The 26,572-nt window shown below is 46.3% G+C and overlaps 2 protein-coding genes across 2 annotated transcripts in view; one reads left to right on the top strand and one right to left on the bottom strand.

The window, feature by feature from the left end:
* Nup154 (nuclear pore complex protein Nup154) overlaps nucleotides 1-1,472 on the bottom strand; it is a 33,289-nt gene extending 31,817 nt beyond the window's left edge. Inside the window, exon 1 of the mRNA XM_084578548.1 lies at nucleotides 920-1,472. Within this exon, the coding sequence (XP_084434674.1) occupies nucleotides 920-1,204 (285 nt within the window). The 5' untranslated portion in view covers nucleotides 1,205-1,472. The remainder of the gene's footprint in view (nucleotides 1-919) is intronic.
* A 131-nt stretch (nucleotides 1,473-1,603) lies between these two features.
* LOC146178785 (G-protein coupled receptor-associated protein LMBRD2B) overlaps nucleotides 1,604-26,572 on the top strand; it is a 49,412-nt gene continuing 24,443 nt past the window's right edge. The window contains exons 1-10 of the mRNA XM_084578549.1: nucleotides 1,604-1,850; nucleotides 5,953-6,148; nucleotides 9,861-9,996; nucleotides 12,350-12,440; nucleotides 17,656-17,823; nucleotides 18,096-18,306; nucleotides 19,071-19,148; nucleotides 21,440-21,553; nucleotides 22,861-23,035; nucleotides 23,887-24,311. Coding sequence (XP_084434675.1) covers nucleotides 5,975-6,148; nucleotides 9,861-9,996; nucleotides 12,350-12,440; nucleotides 17,656-17,823; nucleotides 18,096-18,306; nucleotides 19,071-19,148; nucleotides 21,440-21,553; nucleotides 22,861-23,035; nucleotides 23,887-24,311 — 1,572 coding nt within the window. The 5' untranslated portion in view covers nucleotides 1,604-1,850; nucleotides 5,953-5,974. The remainder of the gene's footprint in view (nucleotides 1,851-5,952; nucleotides 6,149-9,860; nucleotides 9,997-12,349; nucleotides 12,441-17,655; nucleotides 17,824-18,095; nucleotides 18,307-19,070; nucleotides 19,149-21,439; nucleotides 21,554-22,860; nucleotides 23,036-23,886; nucleotides 24,312-26,572) is intronic.

Raw genomic sequence — 26,572 nt, 5'->3', positions numbered from 1 at the left:
GTCAGAACGAGCAATGGTGTGTAGCGGTGAATGAGCGAGTCGGCTGGTATGACCAGGCTTGGCGCTAAATTTAAGTTCGCAAACGTTAACTATGTATGCCAGCATGGAGCTGTTACTTGGATTAAAGCAAACTTTAGGCTATCTTGTAGGGTGCGTTTTAGACAGATGGGCATGTTGCCTAATATTGCTCGGCCCCCATACTGAAACGAGATGACAATGCCAGTGAAAACAACCGAAAGCTTTTGTAGGTGCCGCATCTGGTGATCACAAGATACGATTGGTAGTCAAGTTGGTGAAATTCCCTTGACTTGCGCTGACGCATTTTTGTCGCTCTCGCAGGCCATGTCGTGAGTATACAGCCCTCGTTTGGCGAACACGACATCCTGTTTATACAATCAATCATATTCATTATGACAAAAGCTAGCATGCTGACTTTTCTGTGCATACTGAATGATACAGTGGCAATATACTAACCAGAATTAAGGCTTACACAGAATTAAGCATTTTTTTTTTTGTGATGTAAAAATAGAAATATTTGTCTAATATTGAGAATAAAATGAAAAAAGTTAATAATCAGCTTCTTAGCACAATAAATTACTCCTAGTTCACATGAAAATAGATTAAATGCTTAACAAAACGGTACAAATATCTGGTCACTATATCTATTGGATGACGAAAAAAAAGTACCACAATATGGTCACAAACACGTGGTGTCCACTTAAACAAAAAGCAGCTGGAAATGACCAAAACAACTGGTGGTGCCGATGGTATGAGAGTCCCTATTGTTTGTGAGGAGGCCTGGGAAACGCTTTCGCGGTCAGCATGAAAGACCCATGCTCTTCGCTCCAACGGCCTGGTGTCTCAACTGGCTGTTCGGTAATTCAGAAATTTCAAAGCTCGACGAAGAGAGGTCACCGACCGGCTCGGCCAGTTCGGCGGGCAGAGGGATCCTCCGCGTGGCGACGGCCGACGCCGGCGCTGCAGCGCCCAGTGGATCCGCCGGGTAGTCGTGGTCCTGCAGTCCGCTGCAGCTGGGAATGGGTCCGCAGGCTGCGAACAGGTCCACAAGCAGCGGGTATGAACTGTCGGCCTGCAAGGCGCTCTCCGCTTGTTTGACGGCGCTCTCCAGCGAGTCCGTTGGCGGACCGGCCGTGCCGCTTGCACCGGCTGGACGGGGCGTCCGGAACGCGTCGCTGGACAGCATCGTGTCGGTTGACAGGTTCTAACACTCAATCACAGCCGTGCCCCTCCACTCTTCCATGAAATCACACTCGCGCTATGGCACAAGACTCACGTGCAAACTTGGGGGGGAAAAAAGGCCGACGCCGAATGCGCGCGCGTGCACGCACAACCGGCGCCCTTTTCGAAGACAAGAGGTCCTCTGCCGGTGTAAAACTGGTAAAACCATAAACCTGTTTCGTTTCCATGAAAGTGGTGATGATAGTTAAAAGCACGGCCTACAAATACACCATTAAGCAAAACATTAGATAGAAGTCAGTCGTAGCCACGGGTTATATAAAATCTACATTAAATCAAAACTGCTGACAAACCTGCATACTTCGTGAGCGTGATTGCCGTTTGGCGCTTTTACATGCATCGTAAGCAACACTGTGCTGTACCGCAGGGAAGCAGACACGCTGAATGCAGGGTGCCATCACGTTCACGGCCCTGAAGTGGGCCGTGTAATTTCGCTTCACGGGTTCTCGGCCGCGGTGCAGCACTCAAGTTCGCCGGCCAGCCGCCGAGGAAGAAGCTTCCTCGAGTGCCGGTAACGAGACCGTCTCGCCACTGCGGATCAGCCCTTTGTATACCTTTGCCCTGCTCGGTCGTCCCTCAGCGCTGTCACCCAGGTAACTGCATTCGTTTCCCGGTGCGCGCGAAGTTCGTGTACCAGCGATGCCATGGCTGGACGTGGCCGGTTTGTGGACTTCATCCGCGCCGCTGCCCGGCTGCAAGCCCCAGCGTTTTCCTGAACCCCGCGAGGATGACAGTGCTCACTGAGCGCCGTTCCTGCAGAGGTCGTTCTAACCTAAACCTCGCCCGCAGGCAGTCATGCCAGATGTGCAGAAATCGAAACTCAAAACGCGCACCCAGTGAGCCACCTTTCGGGCCACGCCGGGCAGTGCCAGCTGATGTCGAAAAGAACACTAAATCACGCACCGCGCTTACTAGCGGTACACGACAACCGAACTTGGATGGGCCAAAAGAATGCCAGCTGTCGGTGCGGTCCGGCGCATGTTGGGCACGTCTGCACGGCGGTGGCGTGCAGCGATCGATGCCTGCCTCATGTCGGCTAAACATTTGCAAAGATTGATGTTTCTGCGGCCGCGCTAACATCGGAGCTGCTGGTGGTGAGGCGTAGATTTTCACTGTGCTGAAAAATAGGCAGCATATACGAGGGTGCGAGAAATGGTAGCCCTTACCTCCTGTTAAAAGAGACTGGGAATAAGGCTGATAGTATATGCAGACATATGATGCAGTCTTTTGAACAAGGTCGCGTCAGTACCGACGTTGTGTTTAACACTTAAAACCACACGATGTAAGTTGTTCTAATCCGGCTGCTTGTGCTGTCATTGACGATCACTGAAGGAAGCTAGCTATGGACCTCATTGAGCAGTGCAGAAATGGCAGGCATTCACAGCTGCCACCTTGCTGCCCACTCAGGGAGAACGACTACCGGAACTCTCATTTGTTGGTGCACATCTTGCTGCCTTCTTTGTGCACCTGGATGAGTTCCCGCACAAATACGCTTGAATGGGCACCAAATTACTGCCTTTCTACCCTAGTTACAACAGGAGGGCCCACTGTGGCTACCAAGGCTGGGCGAGTGCCAGTGCAGGTTAAATGCAAAGCCATCCATGCTCTGTGCGATGCCAGTGCACAGTAAAAAAAAGGCCTCAGGTAATCAAGAATAATGCACAGGCGTTCACTATGGGATTCTCTCACAGCCTTCAGGCAGTTTCGGGGCATTAAATTTCACACAGAGCATCATGCAAGAATTACTCTTTCTGCGTGTTTTGAGGTAGTGAATGGCCCCATATCCTTCAGATGCTGGTAGCCCTGGTTATGTTTGCTTGTAGGGGTATAAAGTCCCAAACCAATTTGAGTTATTAGTCCCCTGTAGAATGGGGTTCGGGATAATTTCAACTATACGGGATTTTTTTATAATGCACTGATACCACACAGTACACGGACACCTTATGTTTTGCTTCCAATGAAATGTGGCTGCCGTGGCAGGGATTGAACCTGGGTTTCCTGACTCGTAGTCGTGGTTCAGAGGATGCATACTCATTTCTCAAACGATCTGTGATCATATATGAATAACAGTTACACGTCTGCAAATTAATTGGACTGTGTCAAGACTGTTTACACCATGCTTTGAATGAGACTTTAAGACAGTGTTGGCATGATTATCTGCAGGTCAGGTTTATGGGCCAATTCTTTCACGCAGTGCTTAAAGGGGACACTGGAGTGTTTTTTTCTCACTGCAGATTTTCTGGCCGAAGCGATTTCTGAAGTTTTCGAGTCAAAGGTTTGAGAGGAATTGTACAAATTGGCATGTGCAAGCGAGTTATTCCAGTTTTAGATGTGACATTTGATTCCTTCTAAGTTGAATGATAAGATGTGGCTCTTGCCAAGGACATAGGTAGGGGAAGCTATGGTTGCCTAATTCTAAGGCTCAGTAACATTTCCGCCACTTTTCTCTCTCTCTCTCTCTCTCTTTTTTACTTCTTTTCGTTTTTCTTATAGGGAATTAACAGTACTAGCACTGGATCAATGGGTAGTGTTTGTCTCAAGTGAGGGCTAAATGACTCTTGTTTACCTGCACCTTTGAGGGCAGCACGTGCATCAGAGGGCATTGGGTGAAATACAGAGGAGGGCCCCTTGAGTTATCTTTATTATTTATCATTTGGTTCCAGTGCTAATTTTCAGTTTTCATTGTTTATTTATTTTTGTAAACAGCCAGTTTGAAATTAGTTTGCAATGCAAAAAGAAAGAACAATGTTTGAACTGTCCAGCAATGTCTAGCCAATCACCAAAACATGACATCTGCTGAGAGGAGCTACCACTACGCTTGACACCATCACTCTGGATGGATAGATGTAACTTCTAAAAGGCCAAAAGGCTGTTTAGAGCCATGGTGGGTGGACCTCTCATCACTGCACGTAATAGCTTCCCATTGCTCTCTAGAGGGGTTAGGATTGGGTCTACCTGTGGTGTCTCCAGGCATTCCCATATCATGCGGTATATTGTCTGCAATTCGGTCACAGTGCCTACACTGGGGGCTGTCGAGCATGGGGTACCACTGTGGGGGCTCTGCAGCACATTTGGGGCGCGTGTACTTGCTGGCTATATGAGTGTGTGTACGTGCATGTCCATGCTTGCGAGAGAGAGATGGTGGGGCAAATTCTTATTAGTCTAAAGCACTGTGCAACTAGTCATGTAAACAATGCCGTCACAGGTAGGTACCTATCGTCTATCTTTATCCTCAAGAATTATTTTTTGTACCCATTTATGTACATTCTGGCACCATTGGGTCCCAGACATAGGAGGCATGCCTGCATGTCTCGCACGTCTGTAGTAGAGTGGAAAATGCGAGCATATAGTGGTGTTTCCCAGGTTTGTGGGATTGGCTCACGTGATACTTGTAGTTTCTTTCCGCTCCGGTCAATCTGCTGTGACGGGACTCACGGCCATCAGTATGCCCTTGCCACCTGTGATGATTGTATGGTGGTTGGTGCTTTTGCCGTGGAACTGAAAGTACCGTATCGCATGAAAACAAGCCACAATCAACAGGCAGCCGTAAAAGGCATATTTCCATTGCGTGTACTCCATTAGTTTCTGTCACTGGTAGAGTGAAGTTGGACATGGAGGGCCTCTGAAAATTGAGTCGCGTGAAATAGTTTGCTTGCTCGTACCATGAATATTCTCTGTGATTGAAAAGCTTTCGCTTATGTGCAATAATTTCCATAGCCGTTTCTGCACCTCTATCCTTGTATCAACGAGAATTCACCTCAGACATGAACCTGCCGCAGTGGTGCAGTGTTTAGGGTGTCCAACTGGTTTGTCCAAGGATGCGGGATCGAATCCCAGCCACGGCGATTACTTTTCAATGGAGAAAAATAGCGAGGCACCCGTGTGCTATGCGATGTCAGCGCACATTAAAGAAACCCAAGCGGTCGAAATTTCCGGAGCCCTCCACTACAGTTTCTCTCATAGCCTGAGTTGCTTTGGGACATTGAACTCTGTGGACAAAACTAAAACTCAGACATAAATGACACTGCTTCAAAAAGTGTTGCAGCTCCAGCTACAAAGGTATTTTTTTGGTGCAGTGTGCATCAGACTTGGACTAGGCAGAGCGTCTTTAAATATGTGCTCCTGACGATTTTGTCCTGGGGTGTGTCTAAAAAGGCAGAGTCTCAAGTACACAAGGCTCACCAGCTCATCTGAATGCTGTCGCCTATTTCAGTTTGAGTTAATGCAGATCAGTGTAGTTCTGTTTGCTTGATAGAGTTGACCAAAGAATAGAAGTTGATAGAAGTTGACCAAGGAAAATGCATTGGGATAAATAGAATCTGGCTTCAACTTGTGTTGATGAAAATATAGTGTAATGTAAAAAAAAAGACATGGAGTGGATTTCTCTTGATTTATAAATTGCAAAGTTCATTTTTGGTACAGAAAAAAAAAAACTCCAACAAGGTATTAATATGAGTATACCAGTTAATACTAGGAGTTTTTTTTATTCCTGTATATTAACTGCGCCTAGTATGTCTTTTTTTACACATTTTGTAAGCATGCTTCATTAGATTTTTGTTTTTGTTATATAGTCAATTTAGTGCATTGGTGCCGTTCAGGCTCATTTTTTCACACGGCATACCAGTCCTTTGCAAGCTGCACATTTCTGCTTCCAGTGTTAATGTGGGGAAGTGAAGAAATGTGTGGCACATGCAGGGAGGAGCAAGAGGAGTAGAAGATGGTGGTCGGCCCCCTGGTGTCGGAAGTATGCTTCACGTTTGTGCTGGCCGCCGTGCTGCTGCACCGGTACGGCAACTTCAGCCAGCACCCACTGCTAGTCACCGTTAGCGTCTTCGTGGCTTGGTACTTCTCCTTCACCATCATCTTCATACTGCCCCTGGACGTCTCCACGGTGAGGATGCACCCCCCCCACTCTGTGCTGTTTTGCTGCGGTTGTTGCAGCTGTAGCCTTTACAGGCTGTGCACTGAACAACGTCCATCTATAGCTGTTTTAGTCAGAGAGGAGATTTCCTGCTTGGCTTGGAGATTTCCACGCACATTACCACAAAACCATGCAAAAGTGACGACTTGAAGTGTGATAAAAAAGCAGTTGACAACAAGGGAGGGTAACTGAAGTGTGCCCATCCACATTAGGTGGGAACAACACCAATGGCCTTTGTCCTTCCTTGATCAGTAGTAGTTCTTATTTCATGGCCTATCTGATTTGACTTTACTCTTCACTCTAGCTCCTGGATATTTCTTCTATCATCAGTCACTTTTACAGTTCCACTAAAATACAAAAAAAGACACAACTGTTGAAATAGGATTCCTTGCTGTTTCTGCCATGCATCGTTGCCTGACGCACCTCATTCGTTACTGGAAACAATCTGGCACACCTCTGTAGCAGCATCATTCAATTCTGCATTTTCTTAGCCTTTAGAAAGCTTGGAAGATGTCCTGTCATAAGCAGAGGGCCAAAGACAAGCTGGCAGGTTTATACTTTTGCAGAACAGAGCAATACCTGCATACTTTTTCTCTAGCAGGTAAATAGCGTAGACAAGCCAAATGTTGTTTTCGTCTGTAGATCCTGTCTTTTTTCATGACAGCAATGATTATTTGGAGGCACTACAGTCAAAACTCAATTTAACAAAACCTGATTTAACGAAAATATCCCGATTTCCCTTCAGATGCCTATATGGTCCAATGCTTTGACTTATTCAAAATAATAAAGCCAATTTTGCTATCTGTCTCGATTTAACGAACTCTGTTTCCAAAAATGAAGGTTAAAAAGTCTATTTTTTGTCTTTGAAGAAAACGGCCAAAAATGTATCAACTGCGAGCCAATGGTACTGGTAGCCAACAGTAACTCTGCGGCGGAAAATGAGTTGTACTGATTTGAATTAACGAGATTTTGCCAGCAATAGGAAGCCTGCCCATCAACCCGGGGCAGCGGTGCCGCATGCCATCATCGGGTCATGTGTTGGATGCTCTTGATCTGCTGTGACTGTTTGTGTGTTCTAGCAAATTTGAAGTTCCCTAGGTTCCACCTTGCCGAGGTAGAATTTTCGTTGTTTCTTTCACATGCGCTGTCAGTGTCAATCGTTTACGCACACCGCAATTTCATTGTAGCAACATAGCGCAGTGGGCAAGTTGGTATTGTATTTTGAAATGATGAAGCAGTGGAACTTCCCTGGTACTTTGTTCAGTTGAGGTGTTGCGTCCTTTCAAAGTGCAAATTAATTTTCGGTGCATTTATGCTTCGCAAATATGATGCTACAGTAATTTCTTGATGCCTCGAGACCGTAGAATGAGATTCAGTGACCATGAAATGCCTCTCTCGATTTAACGATGTTTCCGATTGAACAAAATAATTTCCAGCTCCCCTCAACTTTGTTAAATAGACTTATAACTGCACTTACGATGGCATATGTGAAAGATAACCCTTGGTAGGTGCCTTCTTTCAGTTTAAGTGAGGGGCTCCTGCGCTCCGGGCATGCCAGGAAAACAAAAGAGATGAAAGAATCTCTGCAGCTAGGGTCTTGTTGCCTTGCAGTGCGGAATCGTGTTGCAGATCTTTGAAGTCTTCGTTCAAGTAGCTTGCTTTATCGCACTAGGCAAAACGATCACATTCATCTTCAGTGAGTTCATTCACGATATGTCAATTGCCAGAGAATGCAAGTTTTACTCTTCTTTTCGCTCTTAACTTGGTCATACTACTACTAGCAGATACTAATCTCATTATTTCCTATAGCAAAGGCAGTACAAAGGGTGAGCAAAATTAAGGCTGTCATCAGCAGATTCAAAATCCGGTGATAAAAATGTTGTGTATCTCTTTTCTGGAAATATCTGTCGCTTATGATAATAAGATGTCTGAAATTGTTCCCGGCCAAATTTATTAAGAATTACAATACGGAGAATTCAAACACTAATACCACTTTTCTAGTCACTAAGCAAGAATGTTGGTATCAGAAAGTGTTAATTTTTGTTTGAGAGCAGTCTATTGGCAATTGAAAAAAGCAGTAACTTTGAATGGAACGTGATTGAAGCATAATGCTTTTTTCAGGAGTAATCTCATTTTAATTTTGCATAAAAAAAAAGTTTGTTTTTAAAGATGGCAACATATGTTAACCAAAGCACACACAAAACAGTTCATATTAAAGGAGCATTTTTTTTGGCTGAATCCTAAAAGAAACCTCAGATTGCCTCACATTGTGCATCTTATCTGAAAATTTATCTGAATCAAGTTTCTCTTAATGGGTACACTAAACCTGTAACTCTAAACTTAATACATTAAACCTATTAAGTAAAATGGCCTTCAAGGGACTAGAAAAAATATTCAAATTATGGAATTGCTTTCAAAAAACTGCCTGGCACGAATCAAGATCTGCTCCATTTCACCCGCTTAAGCATGCATGTGCCAGAATGTGAGGCCCTTTAGTGGTAAAGTGGTAAGCAGTGCTGGCAACCCTCCCAAGGAGGTCTACTGCTTGTCTTGTGAGCTCTACTGTTTCCCTGTTCAAGACGTGTTTGTGGCATGCACTATGATTTTGACTTACCGCAGCTTTTACTGATAGTGTGTCCTGTTTCACAAACAACTTGTTTGTGGGCAGCCGTGCTGCTTTCGGACATTGCAGTGCAAATCTCTCTATGGCAACACCTCAGCCATCTTTTTGAGGTGCGTAAGGGCACATGGCTGTGCCACTTTTACTGATTGCCTCTCGAGCCACTAATGGCTTCGACGTTGCCAGCAAGCATGCATTTACAGGAGAAAGAAGACCTTTTGGTTCAGTGCTCTGGTTCTTTGAGTGCTGTTCTAGATTTGTGATGCTTTGCCCAGAATCAGTCGCAGGTACTTGAGAACGCTGCTCACACTAGAGCGGCATTTTCCTTTGTAATGTCACATTTTCCTTCTCACTTCAAAGATGCTGTGTGGCTGGATGATGGAATCACGCCTGAAACTGGCAGTTTTACTTCCTTGAATTTTTTCTGACTTTTTTTACTTTGGGTAGTCTTCAGTGCCTGCCCAATCTTTTGCACCATCATCGAGACGTCAGAAGGCATTACAACAAAAGAGACAGCAGCTGCACAGCATAGGAAGCATAAGCGTGGCCACAAACTTCTACTCTAAGCGCCTAGCAGCAGAGAGGGGCCAAGTCTTGTGTAAATTCAAGAACAGATGCGGTTGCAGTGGCTTGTGAAAGTTGACAGGTCATGTGAGCTGTCATTTCGAGGGAGGAGTGGCTGTCTTTATGACAAGAAGGCAGCCAGAGACAGAGCCAGCTCATAAAAGAAAGCATATTTCAAACAACTCATCATCAGCTGATTATCAGGGGCCCTTGCTGCGGCTGAGCTTAGTAGTACTGGCCAGTGCTTTCACTGCAATTATTAGTAACACGTTTATTTTACTGTTTTCTTCTGGCTGTCCTCCTAGCAGGGCTGTTTATGGTTTCCCATTTTAGTCTCAGAGAGAAAGACTGCTGTCTACCTTGGAATGTGTTGGGACTCAGAGTTTGCTTTGCACTGGCATGGTGTGCTCGGCCAGCCTTTGACGAGTGCTAGTGCAATCCTGGTGCAGTCTCAGTACAGTCTCAGTGTTCCCCACGGAAAACTGTGATTCCATGCAGACTGCCTACCGGCAGTGTCTGTACGACCAGCTGCCTCTGCCCTCGGCTGATGACTGGCCTCCAAGCGATGACAATGGGACGCAGGCGGGGAACAACACCACCACAACCACCACCACGACACAGGCACCGCTACACGGTGAGCTTGCCCTGGCACAGTCACTGTCATCTCGTCAGCACTAGTTTCACTCAGTTTGCAGAAATGAGGGCTTTGCGAAGTGTAATAGTGAGAGCTGAGATAGGATTCCTTACTACACACATTGTTCCATGGTTGATCATGTTTTGAAGGAAATGGGAAAAAGAAAACTTCAGCACTTTCCACGAGTGAATCAGCTTATTGGAAAATGTGCACTTTAATACCTGCTAAAGAAACTAAACAAATAATAGATTCATTATCATTCATGTTTTCATGCCTTGTTTGTTGCTGTTTTTCTTTTTTCTAACCCACAAAAAGGTGCAAACTTTCCAATAGTATATGATTTATTTGCTAAAAGAGCTTGTGCTGAAGCAGTGAGAAAGCCAGTGCCACTATAGAAGCATTACCTTCAGCCACCTCCACACCTCGTTCTTGACCCATTTGTTATTAGCATTCATTAGCTCTTTTGGGACCGTGGAAACATCAAGCAACCCTTAGGGGTCTGGGAAAAACATCTTTAGTAAATGAAATACTTGCGTGATCATGTTATAAATTAATACTATAGTGTATCTATTTGGGTGGTCTTTCAAGCAAATGCAAAATGATTTGTTTTGACCTTATGCATAGCATGGAAAAATTTCTCATCAAAAACTGTCTTTTTTTTTTTTAAGAGAAGTGCATAAATAGTTGAAAAAGGCACTGACTATAGCAGAAAAAAAGAAAAAGAAAAGAAAGCAATGATAATAACTCGGTATATTGTAAACATGCTATACTGACCCTTCTTTAGTTGTGAAAATTTGGCACACCTAGTATGTATCTCCGAATCTTTTTTTTAGTGTTCTTTCAGAGTAGTGGTTATCACCGAGTTCTCACTTGGATTGGGGCTAGTCTGACCTACCCATTCTTCTGACCATGCAGTAAACCAAAGTATTAGGGAACTGATACGTTATGTGTGAAGTCTACCTGAAAGGTGTGTTGTTCTGATGGAATCATTGCTAAATTGCTAAATACTGCTGTTCTTTTGCCCATAGGGCAGCTCTCAGCTTCTGCATTTTTTAACTTTTTATGGTTTGTGGTGAGCATGTTTCGTGGAGGGGGCTGGAATGTGAGTTGGTTTGCCATCATGATTGAAAATTTGCTCTGGGAACTCTTCACTGAAAACTAGGTGATCAAAGTCAGCTCGATCCAGCGAAAGAACTTTGCAATTGATTGGTGTTCCGGAGAAGCCGTCACACGTATGGGAAATTTCCTTGTTTAAACTATAGAATAGGATCGTATAACAGCAAGAACTCATAGTGAACATGTATAAGTACTCAAAAGCAAGCTGTAGTACGACGTATGCTGACCTTGGTTCACGAGTTGAAGTTCCAGCTTGATCGTCACTTGAATCGTCATGGGAGCTGAAATCAGAGCTCGTGAAGTCGTCTTCGGACTATTTTCTGGTGCTGTCATCAAAAACATTCATAGTAGAGCTGCGAGATCACATAATTGGCTGAATTCTTAACATTTCCTGACGTGAGCACATTGCCATGTCTATTGACATTTGAGAGCGCAGCACTGCAAATGGTTGTCATTAAATAGTCATCGCTCGTGCCATCGATGTGGACATGCAAGGCAAGCTGTTGGTTGAACAAAAGTACAGCCTTGGTCAAATGTCCTGACGCCAAAGGATTTTTGTCTGAGCCGCAAAATGAAGTTCTCATTAAAGACTAAAAGGCTGTGAAATGCTATGCGACAGTTTTTCAATGTGATAGGAAATTATTCCCTATAATTTTAAATGCTGTTTAGCTTTTAGTGATAGCGTGACAGCTTCATTTTGTGGCCGAAACAAACGTCTTTTGGCTTTGACAGACTAGATCCTGTCATCTGCTCACATGTTCTTAACCCATCAGCTGAAACAGCTGCTCCTTCAGACGGAATGTGAACGCTAATGCATTCCCTGCCATACAAGTCATATTCATCTTCTATATTTCTTTTATTTCATTTATCCATTTGTTTATTCACCTTCTCATTGTATGCAAAGACAGGAGTTGCACTTGCAAAAGCACATGAGAAGCTAGTACGTGCAGAGTTGTGCAGACAACTTTTTAGACATTCAAGGAATCTGGAGAGCAAAAGTACTGAATGTAAAAAACGTTAAACCCAGTTCCTTTTTATTAGAGAAAAAAAATATAACTTTCAGTTCTAATTTTCTTGAGGTAAAGGTTCACAACTAAGAAACATTGTATATTGTCACCATACCAGACTTGCAGCAAACATTGCTCAAGCTGTACACCTACATTACGCTTACTGTTACGCTTACCCACCACGGTGGACAACACACTGAATGGTCTGTGTCCATGTGTGCATGGTGCAGCGGTGTGCGTGCGGCCCTGGAGTTTTGTGCCAGAAGGGGTGCTGCAGAGCCTCTGGCGAGTCGTCTACTGGACATCCCAGGCCCTGACTTGGTGAGGCACTCCGCGTGGCTGCTTCTGGGCTCCTGGTGTTTTCTTCACTGTACCAGCATTACATATGCTGACATTAAGAACCGCGTGGGCATGGTGGTTGAAAAGTATTGATGGAGTGGCTTTGTGTCTCAGTCTTTGGCTAGCTCATTTGTTCCCCAACCATTGGGCACTTCAGCAGTCACAATTGGTATATAGGGATCATAATTGTACTGTGTTTAAAATCGGCTTCCAGACTCCAAATGACAGACTACGGACCTAAGCTTTATTTATTTATTTTTTTGCTTCAGCAGGAAGCTTCTCGTCTCTATAATGAATACCCAGCTGTGGCTCTGAGAGACTCGACAAAACAAATTAAAACTTGAAGTCTCCTTTGAGTCTGTTGTCCTTGTCATTCCTCCGAGCAGGCAGCAGTCAATGAATCCTTGAGAAATCCTGTGCATGTTACCTAGGATATGAAGTGCATGGGAAGTGTTTTCTGAAGTGTGGGTTTTAATGTCCCGAAGTGGCTCAGGCTATGAGAGACGTCGTAGTGGAGGACTCCAAAAATTTCGGCCACCTGGGGTTCTGTGACGTGCACTGACATCGCACAGCACACGGGTGTCTTGCTTTTGACCTCCATCGAAAACCTGCCGCCGAGGCCGGGATTCGATCCCGCACCCTCGGAAACAGTAGTCAATAGCCGTAACCACTGTGCCACCTTGGCGGAAAGTGTGTTGTGGATGCTAGAAAAATTAATTAAAACAAAAATTAATTTCAAATGTAGACCAAGGTATCTTGCAAAAAAGATGTAACTTTTACATTCATGCTAAGGGATTAAGTGAAGGTTTCTGCTTCAACAGAGAATGGAAGCTTGTAAATTGTTTTAGGTGTCTTGCAGTCACAGATGTCTGATTTTTAAAAAAAATATTAGTGCAGTAGAATCATAGTTCACATGGAGAGGAAAGCCTTATGGTGTCGCGGAATTCACCGAATCCTTTGAGAGGTGTCATGAAATTCTCCGATTATCAAGAGGTTGACGATGTCACAAGGTCATGTGACACGCCGAGCACCAATTGGTAGCCGGGTTTGTGGCATCACAAGACCACAGGACACGGTTGAGTTTGCTGGTACACCAATAGCATCTTCTTAAATAATTCACATTTTTCTGTTTTGGGCAATATAAGTGCATCTATGCAGATACAGTCGAACCCGGATATATCGAACTTGAAGGGGATCGCGAAATAGTTTGATATATTGATAATTCGATATACAGAAATCAGATTGAGACGCCATTTGCGATCGTGAAAAATGATGTTGTATTTGTCGCGTAATCAACCCACTCGCATAATGAACCCACCCTCCACTTTTGCCCCCGAGAATTAAAAAAAAAAGAAACGCGTTCGGAGGCGCGTCCCTCTATTTCGACCGTCGCACCACAGCTCATTTATGGCAGCGCGCCAAGATGCTACACAGCATAAAAGTCACGGCGTGTTTATCTTTTGACTATACTTTTGATAGATCCTGTGGTGGCAGGGAGTGAACTTGGCGGAGCGCCCGTGATGGCTTGATCACACAAGCCTGGTTCAATTTATCACGCCGCGCTTGGGGCAGGCTTAGTCCACTGCCGCAAAATCATTGGAAGTGTGATAGCTGCAAATGCCGTTTGAAGCGTACAATGCTAAAAGTCGGTGGCATGATCGCAGCTGACCGCTTGCTTTACAACTGTTGCTCTTAATGTCTGCAGCCGCCATGGCTTATGCTGCGCCGCAAGTTCAGCATGACAATTAAGGACGAAGAACAGGAAAGAGAGAGGAAGGGGAGAGATAAAGCTCGGGACAAGAGTGGGCACACCCTTGCGCTTCGCTCTATCGCGTTTTTTTCCCTTCTGAACACCATGGCTGCATTGGTTCCCTCTCGTTCCTTCACGCACATGGCTCGCAAACGTCACGTGCTGGCGCATGGCAGCGATCACCGCAGATGCGTGCGCCTTTGGGGAAAGGGCGCGGCGCTGCCCTAGACAGACCAGCCATCACTGAACTGTGCCCTTTCATTTCTTCCACGCTTGGCTTGAAAACGTCATGCGGAAAATGGCTGAGGGCGATGCGATCGTCTTTGGAGAAGGCGCACCGTCCAATGCATTGTGTGGAGTTCGATATATCGAACGACCGGTGAAATTGAGTTCGATATACGACACAGCTTTCCTTTACTTTCAAGGATTTTCAAGGGGATATTCCGCGAGTTCGATATAACCAAAATTCAAATTATCTGGGTTTGATATATTTGGGTTCGACTGTAGCTTCATGGTAAAGAAACCAATAGGAGGCCAGCCTCAGCCTGTACAAGCATCTGGCCTCTCCTGTCCCTGTGTGTACAGTGAATGTGAAGTTTCTCTCTACAATTGTTCCCACTTTTGCAGGGGCCAGCTTGTGTTGTCCTCTGCCTCTGTACGCAAGTCCGTGCTCAGCATGAGCCTTTGCACTCACAACATTGCAACACTGTTACATGCATTGCTGCACACTGCAGGAGAAGGAATGGAGTCATAAATTATGGATGCATAGCTTAAAGGATGCACTTCACATAAATGTGCAAGACAGCATAGTCAGTATCTGAAAGCATTTTTTTCCTTCGTACTATTTGTGTTTGGAAACATTAGTATTTGCATACCCCCGTACAACTAACGTAACACCACTACAAGCCATGTTGGAACATTCCTACCTGCTGTGGTGGCTTAGTGGTTAGGGCAATCCACTAATGAATACAAGGAATGCGGGATTGAATCCTGGCTGTGGCGCTGACTTTTCGATCGGGGCAAAAAGCAAGGCGCTGGTGCACTTTGCAATATCAGTGCATGTTAAACAACCCCAGGTGGTTGAAATTTGTGGAGTCCTCTACTATGGCATCTCTCATAGCCTGAGTCGCTTTAGGATGTTAAGACCTATAAACGGAATCATATGTGGAACATTCCTGATGGTATTCTGTGACGTCATTTGCCATGGCATTTACTTTCGGGTGCTGTACAAGACAAAACTGATAAACAGTAGAACCTCATTGATACGTTCCCAGTTCATACAATTTCCCGTTTCATACAGTCAAAATCGCGGGCAGTAAAACATTTCCCATAGAGTTACGCAATTTTTTTTTGGTGAATATGTTCTCGAATAAAACAATTTTCTGATTAACACATTCGAAATTTCGACAAATTGAGGTCACATAATAGGTTGTGTGCTTGATCGGACATGTGCTAACGAGTGTACTCATCCGCCACAGTTGCTGTCCTGCAATGCCTATGTGCAAAGGGGCAGAGCATCAAAGAAAGCCAACATACGAGGACACCGTTCTCGCTTAAACATGAGTTCAGGAGAAAAAAACGCGGTGGTTTCTATGTGCTGCCTTATGGGCATAGGGATGAACCATTTGGTAGCTACAACTATTTGCTAGCATACGAGTGGGCCCAGGTCTGGGGGACGCAGCATGAGCAAAAACACGGCGGCTGTAAGGCATTGCGATGGCTTCTGCACATGTCACTGGTGTATGGGGGCGAAGCACCCACAAACAAGGAAACGGTTTTGGCTCATCATTGCCTGCTACGAACCGGATTTGTTACTAAATCTTTTCTGTGCTGAAAACAGTGTGAATACAGACTGAATTTTACGAGAGCTAGAAATGCTAATGCAGTGAAAGTCTCTATTCTAAATGCCTTTTTACCTCAATGAGCAGTTCAATTTTTCAAAATCAGGCGGTTCGGATTATACATTTTCCCGGATGATGCGTTTTCTTCTCCGCATATTTAAAAAAACTTGTCAACGAGGTTTTACAGTATAAGGCCTCCCTGCCAGGTTGCTATCGTTGCCGAAGCCAGTAGTCCGAAGGTGGTGCAGGAGTATGTGAGGGTCAGCTGGTCCAGCGCGATGCTGGGGCTGCCTATTGGCCATTGTTGGTGACAGGCGGCATGAGACGAGAGCACAGATGGCTGCTTTAACCTTTTTCTGCTTCTCGAACATTCCACTTCTGTGTCAACTGCAGGTTATCTTTTAGCGTGTATCTCTTTTCTCTTCTGTAGCCTGTGCCATCATTCTTGCCTTAAGTGTCTTGTTCTTGCAAGGAACTGAATTTTGCCGCTGAGAAACATCATCATTTGATGCGCTTGGTTTAATAAAAAGGACATTAATTTATATACTAGGAGGGCAGTCTTATGTAAAATTTGAATTTTTTGAGGGCTTAACCTTTAGAGCTTGGTATCATATAGGCCATGTTTGTTGAAGATAACTGGCACAAGAGATGGCAAGGTCCACCCATCATTCTATTATTCTAGGCTGCCCCCAAACATACTTGTGGCTATTGCCGCTGATGTGATCCACTGTGTGAAATTTATTAGTACAGTCGAACCCGGATAATTCGAATTTTGGATGTATCGAAGTCGCGGAATATCTCCTTGAAAATCCCATGTAAAAGTATAGGAAAGCTATGTCGTATATCGAACTCAATTTCACCGGTCGTTCGATATATCGAACTCCGCACCACTCATTGGACGGTGCGCCTTCCTCAGAGACGATCACATCACGCTTGGCCGTTTGCTGTGACGTTTTCAACGGCGACGGCTGCTGTAGGGCAGCGCCGCGCCCTTTCCCCAAAGGCGCGCGCCGCACGCCAGCATGTGACGTTTGCAAGCCATGTGCATGAAGGAACGAGAGGGAACCAATGCAGCCGGGAGAGAGGGGAAAATGCGATAGAGCGAAGCGCGACTGCCGAGTTTTATCTCTCTCCTGCCTCTCTTTTTCCTGGTCTTTGTTCGTCGCAGCACTCACTATGCATGCGCAGACAAGCCAGCTAAGCCTGTGGCACACGCTTTCCCCATTGTGTGTTGTAAATGCTCTGCGCGTGGCGGCTGACGTGCGATGCGCGTCTCGTGTCGTTGTGCGAAACGTGCGTAAGCTATGCGGGCTGCGGACGCTAAGAAATAGCAGATCTGTCTTCTTTTTCTTTTTTTTTTTTTTACGAGAGTCGTTAATCCTTGCGGTCGTGCTGAATGTGCCGCGTAGCGTATGTTATGGTGGCTGCGGACGTTAAGAAGCAATTTTTTTTTTTTCGAAAGTCAACCATCCTCGTTGTGCTGAACGTGCGGCATAGTGTATGCTATTGTGACTGCGGACGTTGAGAAGCAGCATTATTATTTTTCAAGAGTAAACCATCCTGGTCGTGCTGAATGGTGCGCAATGACTGTTTGGGTGCCTCGCAGGCTGATCCTGCCGCTGATGCAGTCGTACTCAACAGCGGGTGAATTCACGACAGTGGGCAAACTTCGGCGTGCCCTCATTGAGAACGCCATCTACTATGGCACATACCTGCTCATCTTTGGTGTTCTCCTTGTCTACCTGGCCCTGCAGCCGGGCATGAACCTGGATGCGTAAGTGCTTCATTTTTTCACTTATTGCATGGTTATTAATGCGGATGGAGAAGATGGTATGCAGACTGGCAGTTATAATGCAAACATATGGGCAGCAGTTATATTGGGGGAAGTAACCAGCAGTGCTAATGAATGGGCAGGGTTCATAATCAAGTGGGTATTCGAGGTTACTTGCATGGCAGCTACTGTAGTGCTAACAAGTGGCAGTATTCATAATCAAGCAAGTGTGGGAAGCGACTTGCAAGTCGACAGCTAATGAAGTGTACGTGCAGGGCCAAGCTGAAGGTGGTGTGCGTGAGTGCCAGCAACACATGGGGTCTGTTTCTGCTGGTGCTGCTTCTGGGCTACGGCCTGGTGGAGGTGCCCCGGGGCCTGTGGCAGCGTGCCCAGCGGGGTCATGCTCTGCGCCACACATACTTCCGGGCGGCCAAGCTCAGCCTGGAGCGTGCTGAGGCCCAAGAACGCCTTGACGACCTGCTCCAGGTATGGGGAAAGGAAACACTCACTGCTATACCAGGGTGCGTAGTGTCACCCAGTGCTCTGTATGCAAAATGCCTTTCTGCTCAATTTTCAGCGTGTGCTGAGGTACTGGGTAAGTATTTCATGCATGCTGCTGCCTCTGGACGGCAGGCGCTCACTTTTCTAGAGCGGCTATAGGGGAGTCTTTGAATCTCTTGCTGAGGCATAGTCTGCTTGAGAGCCAAGATAGCGTCCCTGCTGATGAAGGAATGGATTACTCCCGGCGTCTTTTTTCAACCCATCCAGCGTACGCACATGTGTCAAGTAATTGATGATCAGGACAGTGCAGATGCTCTCGCTGGTAAAAAAAAAAAAAAAAGTTCCTGGTCAATGTCAATATGCCCGCGCAGATGCGAGGATGGTTCATTTCCTTTTCTCTCAACTTTCACTCATCCAAAAGACGATAAACAAGCATAAAATAAAAAAATGTCACAAAGTGGCAAATTTCCTTCAGAGGAGGCCTTCAGCCAGTGGCATTGACCTCCTGTCATTATATTGTCATCATTTGCCTTGTAACCTTTAGCGTGGCACTGCAGGTGGGTAGCAGGTCTGATCATGGTATCCTGGCAACAGGTCAGTGCCTTTGCTAGGAGGCCCTTCTTCGAGAAGTATTTGTTGCTTCAGTTTTGCTTGTATTCATCCACAGTGGTAGCTCGGGTGCTCAGTGCAAGGTTCAGGAGTGCACGGTTGATGTTTATATGCCCTAACGGAGCTGTCATATTTTGCAGGAAATCCAGCACGTGTCTGGCAGCCTCAGCTCGGGGCACCATCCGTTGCGGCGCCACTTGGATGTGATCTTGGCCAAGGTGCGGTGTGTCTGTTTGCATGCGCTGCACATTGCAGCCGTAGGAATGGGATAGAGTCACCAGAACTGAAAAGTACCACGACCACTAAACTGTACCGCCATTGCCGCCATATTAGTTTGAGCTCAGTCGATGGGCCTATGGCCAGGCAAGTTAGTTGTGGCTGTGTAATCTCTGGTGTGCTCATAATGGATGCATCTCTTTAATGGCGATTTCCGCTGGCCGATTGGAGCTAGATGTCCGAATTGGAACAGAGTGGCCTAAGCCTCTACAGAGTAAATCAGCTTTTGTTGACCAGTGGAACGTGCAGAGCACACGGAGGAAGTAAATTTGGTCCAGTTCTGGAAGTTGAAGTAACCTCGTAGTCCAAAATTCATTGCGGTTGATATGTAGGTGGGAGTGTGGCACTCTGCAACTTGCTTTCGCACAATTTTAACGCTGCGGACATTGTTCGACAGATGCACATCGACACATGTGCAAAAAAACGGGGGTGACCAGTGTTCACCGTCGATATCTCTGAAGCCACTAAAATCAGTCAAAAAGATCCCGCAATATCCGGAAGTTATGACATCGCCGACTAGAACTTCCTGTGAGATCCGACTCTGGTCTGCGGATCGAGGTAGAGTGCCCCAAGTTGCTTCAAACGACCTGTGGAATATGTGCAAGCTATCTTGGTTTACCAGTAGAATTTGAAATCCCAGAGCAAGACAACCTGCTCCGGAGTGACCAGTAAAAATCGCCATAAAATTTCAGGCCATAATTTTACAGTCTTGTTTAATCGCAAGTGAAGTGAAAGCTAGGATTCAGGTTCTATAAAATACAACAGAGTGTTAAAGGTACTACTGCTCCTAAAGGGAAGCTTTAGCATTTTCCTAGTTTTAAGTGTCTAGCTTAGTTTTTGTGATCGCTGTCTACAGTGGCGGCAGTGCATATTAAAGACATCGGATGGTTGATGTTACCTGGGGCCCTTCAGTACAGTACCCCGAGTTGCCTTGGGGCATTTAATACCAAACCAAAACTAAATAGCCATAATTTCTGTGTGGCCGCATTGAGGTGCATACTGATATATACAGTTAAACCTCGATATAACGAAGTAAAAATCGGCAGTTTACTTCGTTATAATGAAATTTCGTTGTATCGAATTACCTAAGCACTTGCCAGTTGTAAGGACTTCGTTTTTATTTCCTCTGAAAGTAATCCGTGACCTTCTTTTGCATCTGCTTAGCTATCAGAAATGGCCTCACGATGCGTTCATACGCCCATAGGGATTGCATCGCTTCTTGCTGTCTTGTTAAATTCGCGTAGCACCGCAGCACGTCTGCTGCGTCAAGCACTTCACGGTTACTTGAGGCATCGCTGTCGTCAGTGTCAGTGTCACTGCCTTGGTCCTCCTTCGAAGGACCTAGGCAGTGACCCAGGCAGTGACAAAGTGAAGGAGAGTCGTAGAGGAGAATCGACGAAATTGATGAATAGAGCAGAAAGCAGCGTACAAACAGCTTCTGCAGCAACGCACACGGGAAACCAAAGCGAAGGAGAGTCGGAATTGGCAAACCGAGCAGCAAGCAGCGCACAAACAACGCCTGCGGAAACGACAGCCACGCGAGAGTCGTGCGAGAAAGGGATGGCAGATGGGCGTGTATGCTGACACATCAGCCTTCGCAGGCACGGGGAAGAGTTTCTTTGGATCATAGCAAAGGAGTGATCACAGCAGAAATCGGGGGGGGGGGGGGGGGGGACGGATGCGGAGCTGCCGCTCTCCTCCATTTGTGATGAAGCAAAAAGACAGAGGGAGAGAAGAAAAAAAGCGGGAGGTGGGGGAGGGGGGACACATACTCTAGCAGCTTATCGCTTATCTCTTGCTTGTAGGGAGCGAATGTCGCACGCCCTAGGAGGCCGATCCGCTTGAGTTACCCAGGTCTTGCATGCTGGCGACGCTGTCCCTTTGGCCGTCGTCTCTTTCTGCGAAATTTTCGTCCTTCCGGGTAAACTTTATTTGTCTGAAGATTTCGTTGTAATGAAATTACAGAAACATTTACTTTGTTATATCGAGGTAAAATATACATGGTTTCCAAAGGGCATTATGTGACATATTCCTTGTAACTTCGTTATATCGAGGATTTCGTTATACTGAAGTTCGATATACCAAGGTTTAGCTGTAATTACTTTAAATGATATGCAATCTATGTTGACGGGGGCGGGGGGGATTTCTTTTGTTGTGACGTGCTTCCGGAGTGGTGCAAAGGTACCGAGTTGGAGGTGGGACTGTCATTCGGTTGTGGTTTTCTTGGATGCAGCTGCCGGAGGGGACGAAGGTAGGCAGCCATTCACGGCAGCGCATCAACACGGAGGTGGACGTGCTATCCGGTTCGGCAGTCACCGAGCGCAGCCTAGTTCGGCTGCACCAACAGGTGGGCCATTTGCAACTTCCTTGCATTGTAATTGTCACATTGCTTGCCGCTTCTTTTCAGTGCTGGGATCTTTTCATTTTTTTTTTTACGAGGGAATCAACCAAATCATGTAGTTTCAAGGTCATGCCTTCTAGACAATGAACTGCAAGCTACGACCTCCACCTATTGAGCAACATACTTGACGTCATATAAAAGAGAATGGTTTATTCTAGACCGACACTCGCTTTCAAAGGGCACAATATGAAATGTAGTGGCATATTAGAGCATGCGGTCTCGGCTATTGAGAGCACAACGCTGTGGCTACAGCTAGACGGGTACTTTTATTTGGTTCCATTGTGAAGCAGAGCTGCGCAGCATGGCTGCTGTACAGTAATACTCAAGTCCAGTGTTGTGCCATCTAATTGTGCCATATCTGCATCTCTTAATCCATGAGCGTTCAGGAGTTTAGGGTCCTAGCTCTGAAACGTTTCTTTGTTGTGACCGCTTCCTAAGGTGAGGACTCCTTACCACGTGTTGTTCGTAGAGAAAGCAAGCATACTCAGAAGTCTCTTCTTCTTACCCACCCTCACTGAGGGAATGGATGCCACATGTCTGCATTCGACGTCATCTGTCATAAATTTTACGAGAATGTCTTTGTGTGAGGAAAGAATAGTTGTAGTTTATTACTCATTTCTTAAATTGAAATGCTCATGTAAAGACATGGCTGACTTGTTCCAGTTTCATGTACTCGGTGTTTAAAATCACACCGCAGATAAGCAGAAAACTTAATATCAATAGCATCAGATAACATGCCGCGCTGGCATTCATTCACATTGCCTATCTCTGTTACTGTTATCTTTTGACTACATTCATGACAGGCCTGCACATTGTTGCTTGCCAGCAGCAAGTGATGGTGCGGTTGCATAAGCAAGCTTGATATAGGGCATCTCTGTGGTCAAGCTCTCGCCCATGGTCAGCAGTGATGAAAGGATGCGTGAAGGTAGCTTTGAGGCTTTCTGACTGAGTTAAAGAAGGTCGCACTTTTTGTCCTAGAAAGTGTCAGAGATGTCTTGGGCCCAGCCAGCCACCGACTGTCGGCATATATATCATCCACAAGGGCCAGCTTATTAATTAGGGGATGCTGCAATGCGAGCAAGCAAACAAGACACAAGGATACGGAGGAAAGAACTAGAAACAGCGAGGCCGTATGCGGTGTCATTCAGTGAGCCAACTCCTGTGCTTATCAGAGCACTGCACTATAGATTCTGCGCCATCAGGTGGTGCATGTGGTTTGCACTTAAGAAGGGGCATTCTCCTTGTGTGCGCAGGTTATCCGTGCCCTGCAGCACGAGGGCCGCACCAGCTGCCAGTGGCAGCTACTGGTGGAGGAGGCCCTTCATCTGGAGGATGTGGCACGCAACGAGGAGAGCCGCGAGCGACGCTTCCGCCGCACCAGCTCCGGCGCACCCACCCTGCTTGGGTCCTGGTGCGGTCCCACCGTGGGTGAGTGCGCTGCCGAGTACTGTGCTGTGTGAAGTGGCAGGCCGGTGGGTGTGGCATGCTGAGTGTGGGCCTGCAAGTTTCACGCATTCCCCCCCTTGTCAGCATGTAGTTTTACGATGCCATCATGTCTTCTGTGTGCGTTCTTCTGTTCCTCCAAAGTGGTGCAGTGTTTTTCGAAATTACAAATTACAAATGCAAATGTGCGAAACTATTCGAAATTTAGAATACGAGTCAATATGTTTGTGATTCTTATTTGAAAAATTCATATTTATCACCTTTAAAAAAGCCCCACCATGGTGGTGCAGTGGTTAGGGTGCTAGACTGCTATGCCCATGGACACAGAGATCGAATCCCAGCTGTGCGGCTGTTTTTCTATGCAGGCAAAAAGCAAGGCACCCGTGTGCTGTGCGATGTCAGTGCATGTTAAAGAACCCCAGGTGTTTCAACTTTCCGGAGCCCTCCACTACACCATTGCCCGAATTGCTTTTGGACGTTAAACCTCATAAACCGCACCAAATCATCTTCTCACTAAATTTTCTTTTAAGATCTCGTCGACCATCCACTGATGCACAGTCATGCCAGGCATTTACACACACCAGGCAGTGATTTTTTTCCTAGCCTGTCGTTAATTCATTTCGCACCATTGTGCAACAATAATTCACTCGCGTGTGGTTGCCACCATCAACGAACAAATGTGAGTTTGTCGTGGAATTTTGAAACGAGCATTACTTTACCAAAGCCGCACACAGAAGCAGTCCTGTGTATCTCCGCCACATGAAATAAACCGTGTTAGCACCCTGTATGTCGTGAAAGTCTCTACAACCTCCTTCGGTGTGGGTCTGTCTGTGCAGAGTGGTACTGGTTGTGCCGCGTGCGAGCTCTGTGCCTGCGCGTGCTGTCGGTGCTGTTGGGTTTGTGGAGTGCGGCAGTTGTCTGGAGCGAGATGACCTTCTTCATCCGGTCGCCCATGGTGTCCCTGTTCGGGGTGTTCCACCGGGCGGCTGAGCAGCGTCACGACTACCTGGCCATCGAGGTGGTCAGCGTGGTGACCCTGGGCTACCTGTGCGTTTGCGCCTACTACACGGTGTTTCGGGTGCGGGTGCTCAACTACTACTACCTGGCGCCGCACCACCTGACGGATGCGTACAGCCTCGTCTTTGCGGGCATGCTTCTGTGCCGTCTGACTCCTCCCCTGTGCCTCAACTTCCTAGGCCTGCTGCATCTAGACACGCACGTCTCCTCCGAGTCGCACCGGGTCGAGACAGCATACACAGAGGTGAGAGTGCTTCTTCACTAGGTGGCGTGAGCAGATTAAATAGGAAGTGCTGGGGTTATGGTTTATTTGTCATGGAGCAGTGCGGGAATGCTGGGAAAAGTGGTTAGGGCACTTGACTGCTGCGCCCAAGGATGCATACTCGAATCCCGGCCACGGCGGTCTCTTTTCGATGAAGCGAAATGCACCAGTGTGCTGTGCAATGTCAGGGCACATTAAAGAACCCTAGTTAGTTGAAACGATGTCTCTTATAGCCTGAGTTGCTTTGGGACACTGAAACCCGTAAACCAAATCATCTTTTCGATGAAGGTGAAAAGCAAAGTGCCGTGTGCTGTGTAATATCAGTGCACGTTAAAGAACCCCAGGTGGGCAAAATTTACGGAGCCCTCCACTGCGGCGTCTCTCATGGTCCGAGTCACTTTGGGACGTTAAACCTCACAAACCAAACCAAACCAAACCAAACCAAACCAAACCAAACCAAACCAAACCAAACCAAATCAAACCAAACCAAACAGAATGCTGGGAAATGGACATGCTATGCTTTGCTTGGCTAATGTTATACAGTCGAACCCGGATATATCGAACCCGGATATTTCGTATTTTGGTTATATCGAACTCACGGAATATTCCCTTGAAAATCCCATGTAAAAGTATAGGAAAGCTGCATCATCTATCGAACTCAATGTCACCGGCCGTTTGATATATCGAACTTCGTACCACGCATTGGACGGTGCGCCTTTCCCAAAGACGATCGCATAACCTCAGCCGTTTGCTGCGTGACGTTTTCAAGCCACGCGCGGAAGGAATAAGAGGGCAGAGTTCGGCGAGGGCTGGTCTAGGGCAGCGCCGCGCCCTTCCCCTCAAAGGGGCGCGCATCTGCGATGATCGCTGCCGTGCTAGCACATTACGTTTGCAGGTCATGTGTGTGAAGAAACGAGAGGGCACCAATGCAGCCATGGTGTTGGGGAGAGGGGAAAAATGTGATAGAACGATGCGAAAGGGTGTGCCCACTCTTCTGCTGAGTTTTATATCTCCCCTTATTCTCTCTTTCCCGGTCTTCGTCTGCAGCAGCACGCACTACGCACGTGCGGACAAGACAGCTCAGCCCGTGGCAGATGCTTCTCCAGTGTGTGTTGTGAACGCTCTGCACGCGGTGGCTGATGTACGATGAGCGTCTCGTGTCAACCTGCTGAACGCGCATAAGCTACGGTGGCCACGGAAGCTAAAAAGCAGCAGACCCTTTTTTGTTTCTTTTTTCTTTTGCAAGAGTCATTTATTCTTGCCATCGTGTTGAACGCATGCTATGGCAGCTGCGGAGGTTAAGAAGCAGCAATTTTGTTTCTTTTGTGAGAGTTGTTCAAGGGCCGAACCTATGGCGCAGCATAAGCTATGGCGGCTGCGGACGTTAACAAGCGGCAGATTTTTTTTGTTTTGCGAGAGTCGTTCACTCTTGCATCTATGAATCAATGAAAGCATGTGGTCGGCTGCGATCATGACACTGGCTTTTAGCATCGTTCTCTTCAAACAGCATTTGCAGCTATCACGCTTGCCGGTGATTTTGTACCAGTGGACTACGCCCGCCCCACCCAAGCGCGGCGCGATAAATCGAACCAAGTTTGCTCCCTGCTATCGCAGGATATATGAAAAGTATAGTAAAAAAAATAAACACGCCGTGACGTTACTGCTGCGCGGAATCTTGACGCGCTGCCAATAAATGAGCTGTGGATGCGACGGTCGATACAGAGGGATGCACCACCGAATGCTTTTTTTTTTTTCTTTTTTCAAATTCTCGGGAGCAAAAATGGGGAGTGGGTTCATTATGCGAGTGGGTTGACTACGTGACAAATACCGTATTATTTTTCACGATCACAAGTGGCGTCTCAAGCCGATATTTGTATATCGAATTATACATATATATCGAACTATTTCACAATCCCCTTCGAGTTCGATATATCTGGGTTCGACTGTACTCCCAGACATGTTTTTGTGGCTATGCAGCCAAAGTTACAGAGCTAAAACGCATCTGCTCATTGTGCAGCAGAATATAGTCCCTTGATAAATTGCGCAGATCGTGCTCTGCAATATTATACCATTGCAGAAATGCTTATGCTGTTATTAGATCAAGATTGTACTGCAATATAGGCCAGTACAACATTAGTTTAGAGCATTTTAAAATCAGTACACGACACCGGGGATGGATGGATGGAATATAGGAGCGTCCCCTTTGAAATGGGGTGGTAGCAGTAGCTATCATGCTCACTTTT

Source organism: Amblyomma maculatum, chromosome 9, assembly GCF_055883805.1.
Source record: "Amblyomma maculatum isolate TAMU_Amacu chromosome 9, ASM5588380v1, whole genome shotgun sequence".
NCBI classification, from domain to species: Eukaryota; Metazoa; Arthropoda; class Arachnida; order Ixodida; family Ixodidae; genus Amblyomma; species Amblyomma maculatum.
Note: the sequence above shows the minus strand (reverse complement) of the source record. Positions and strands in the feature narration are given on the sequence as shown.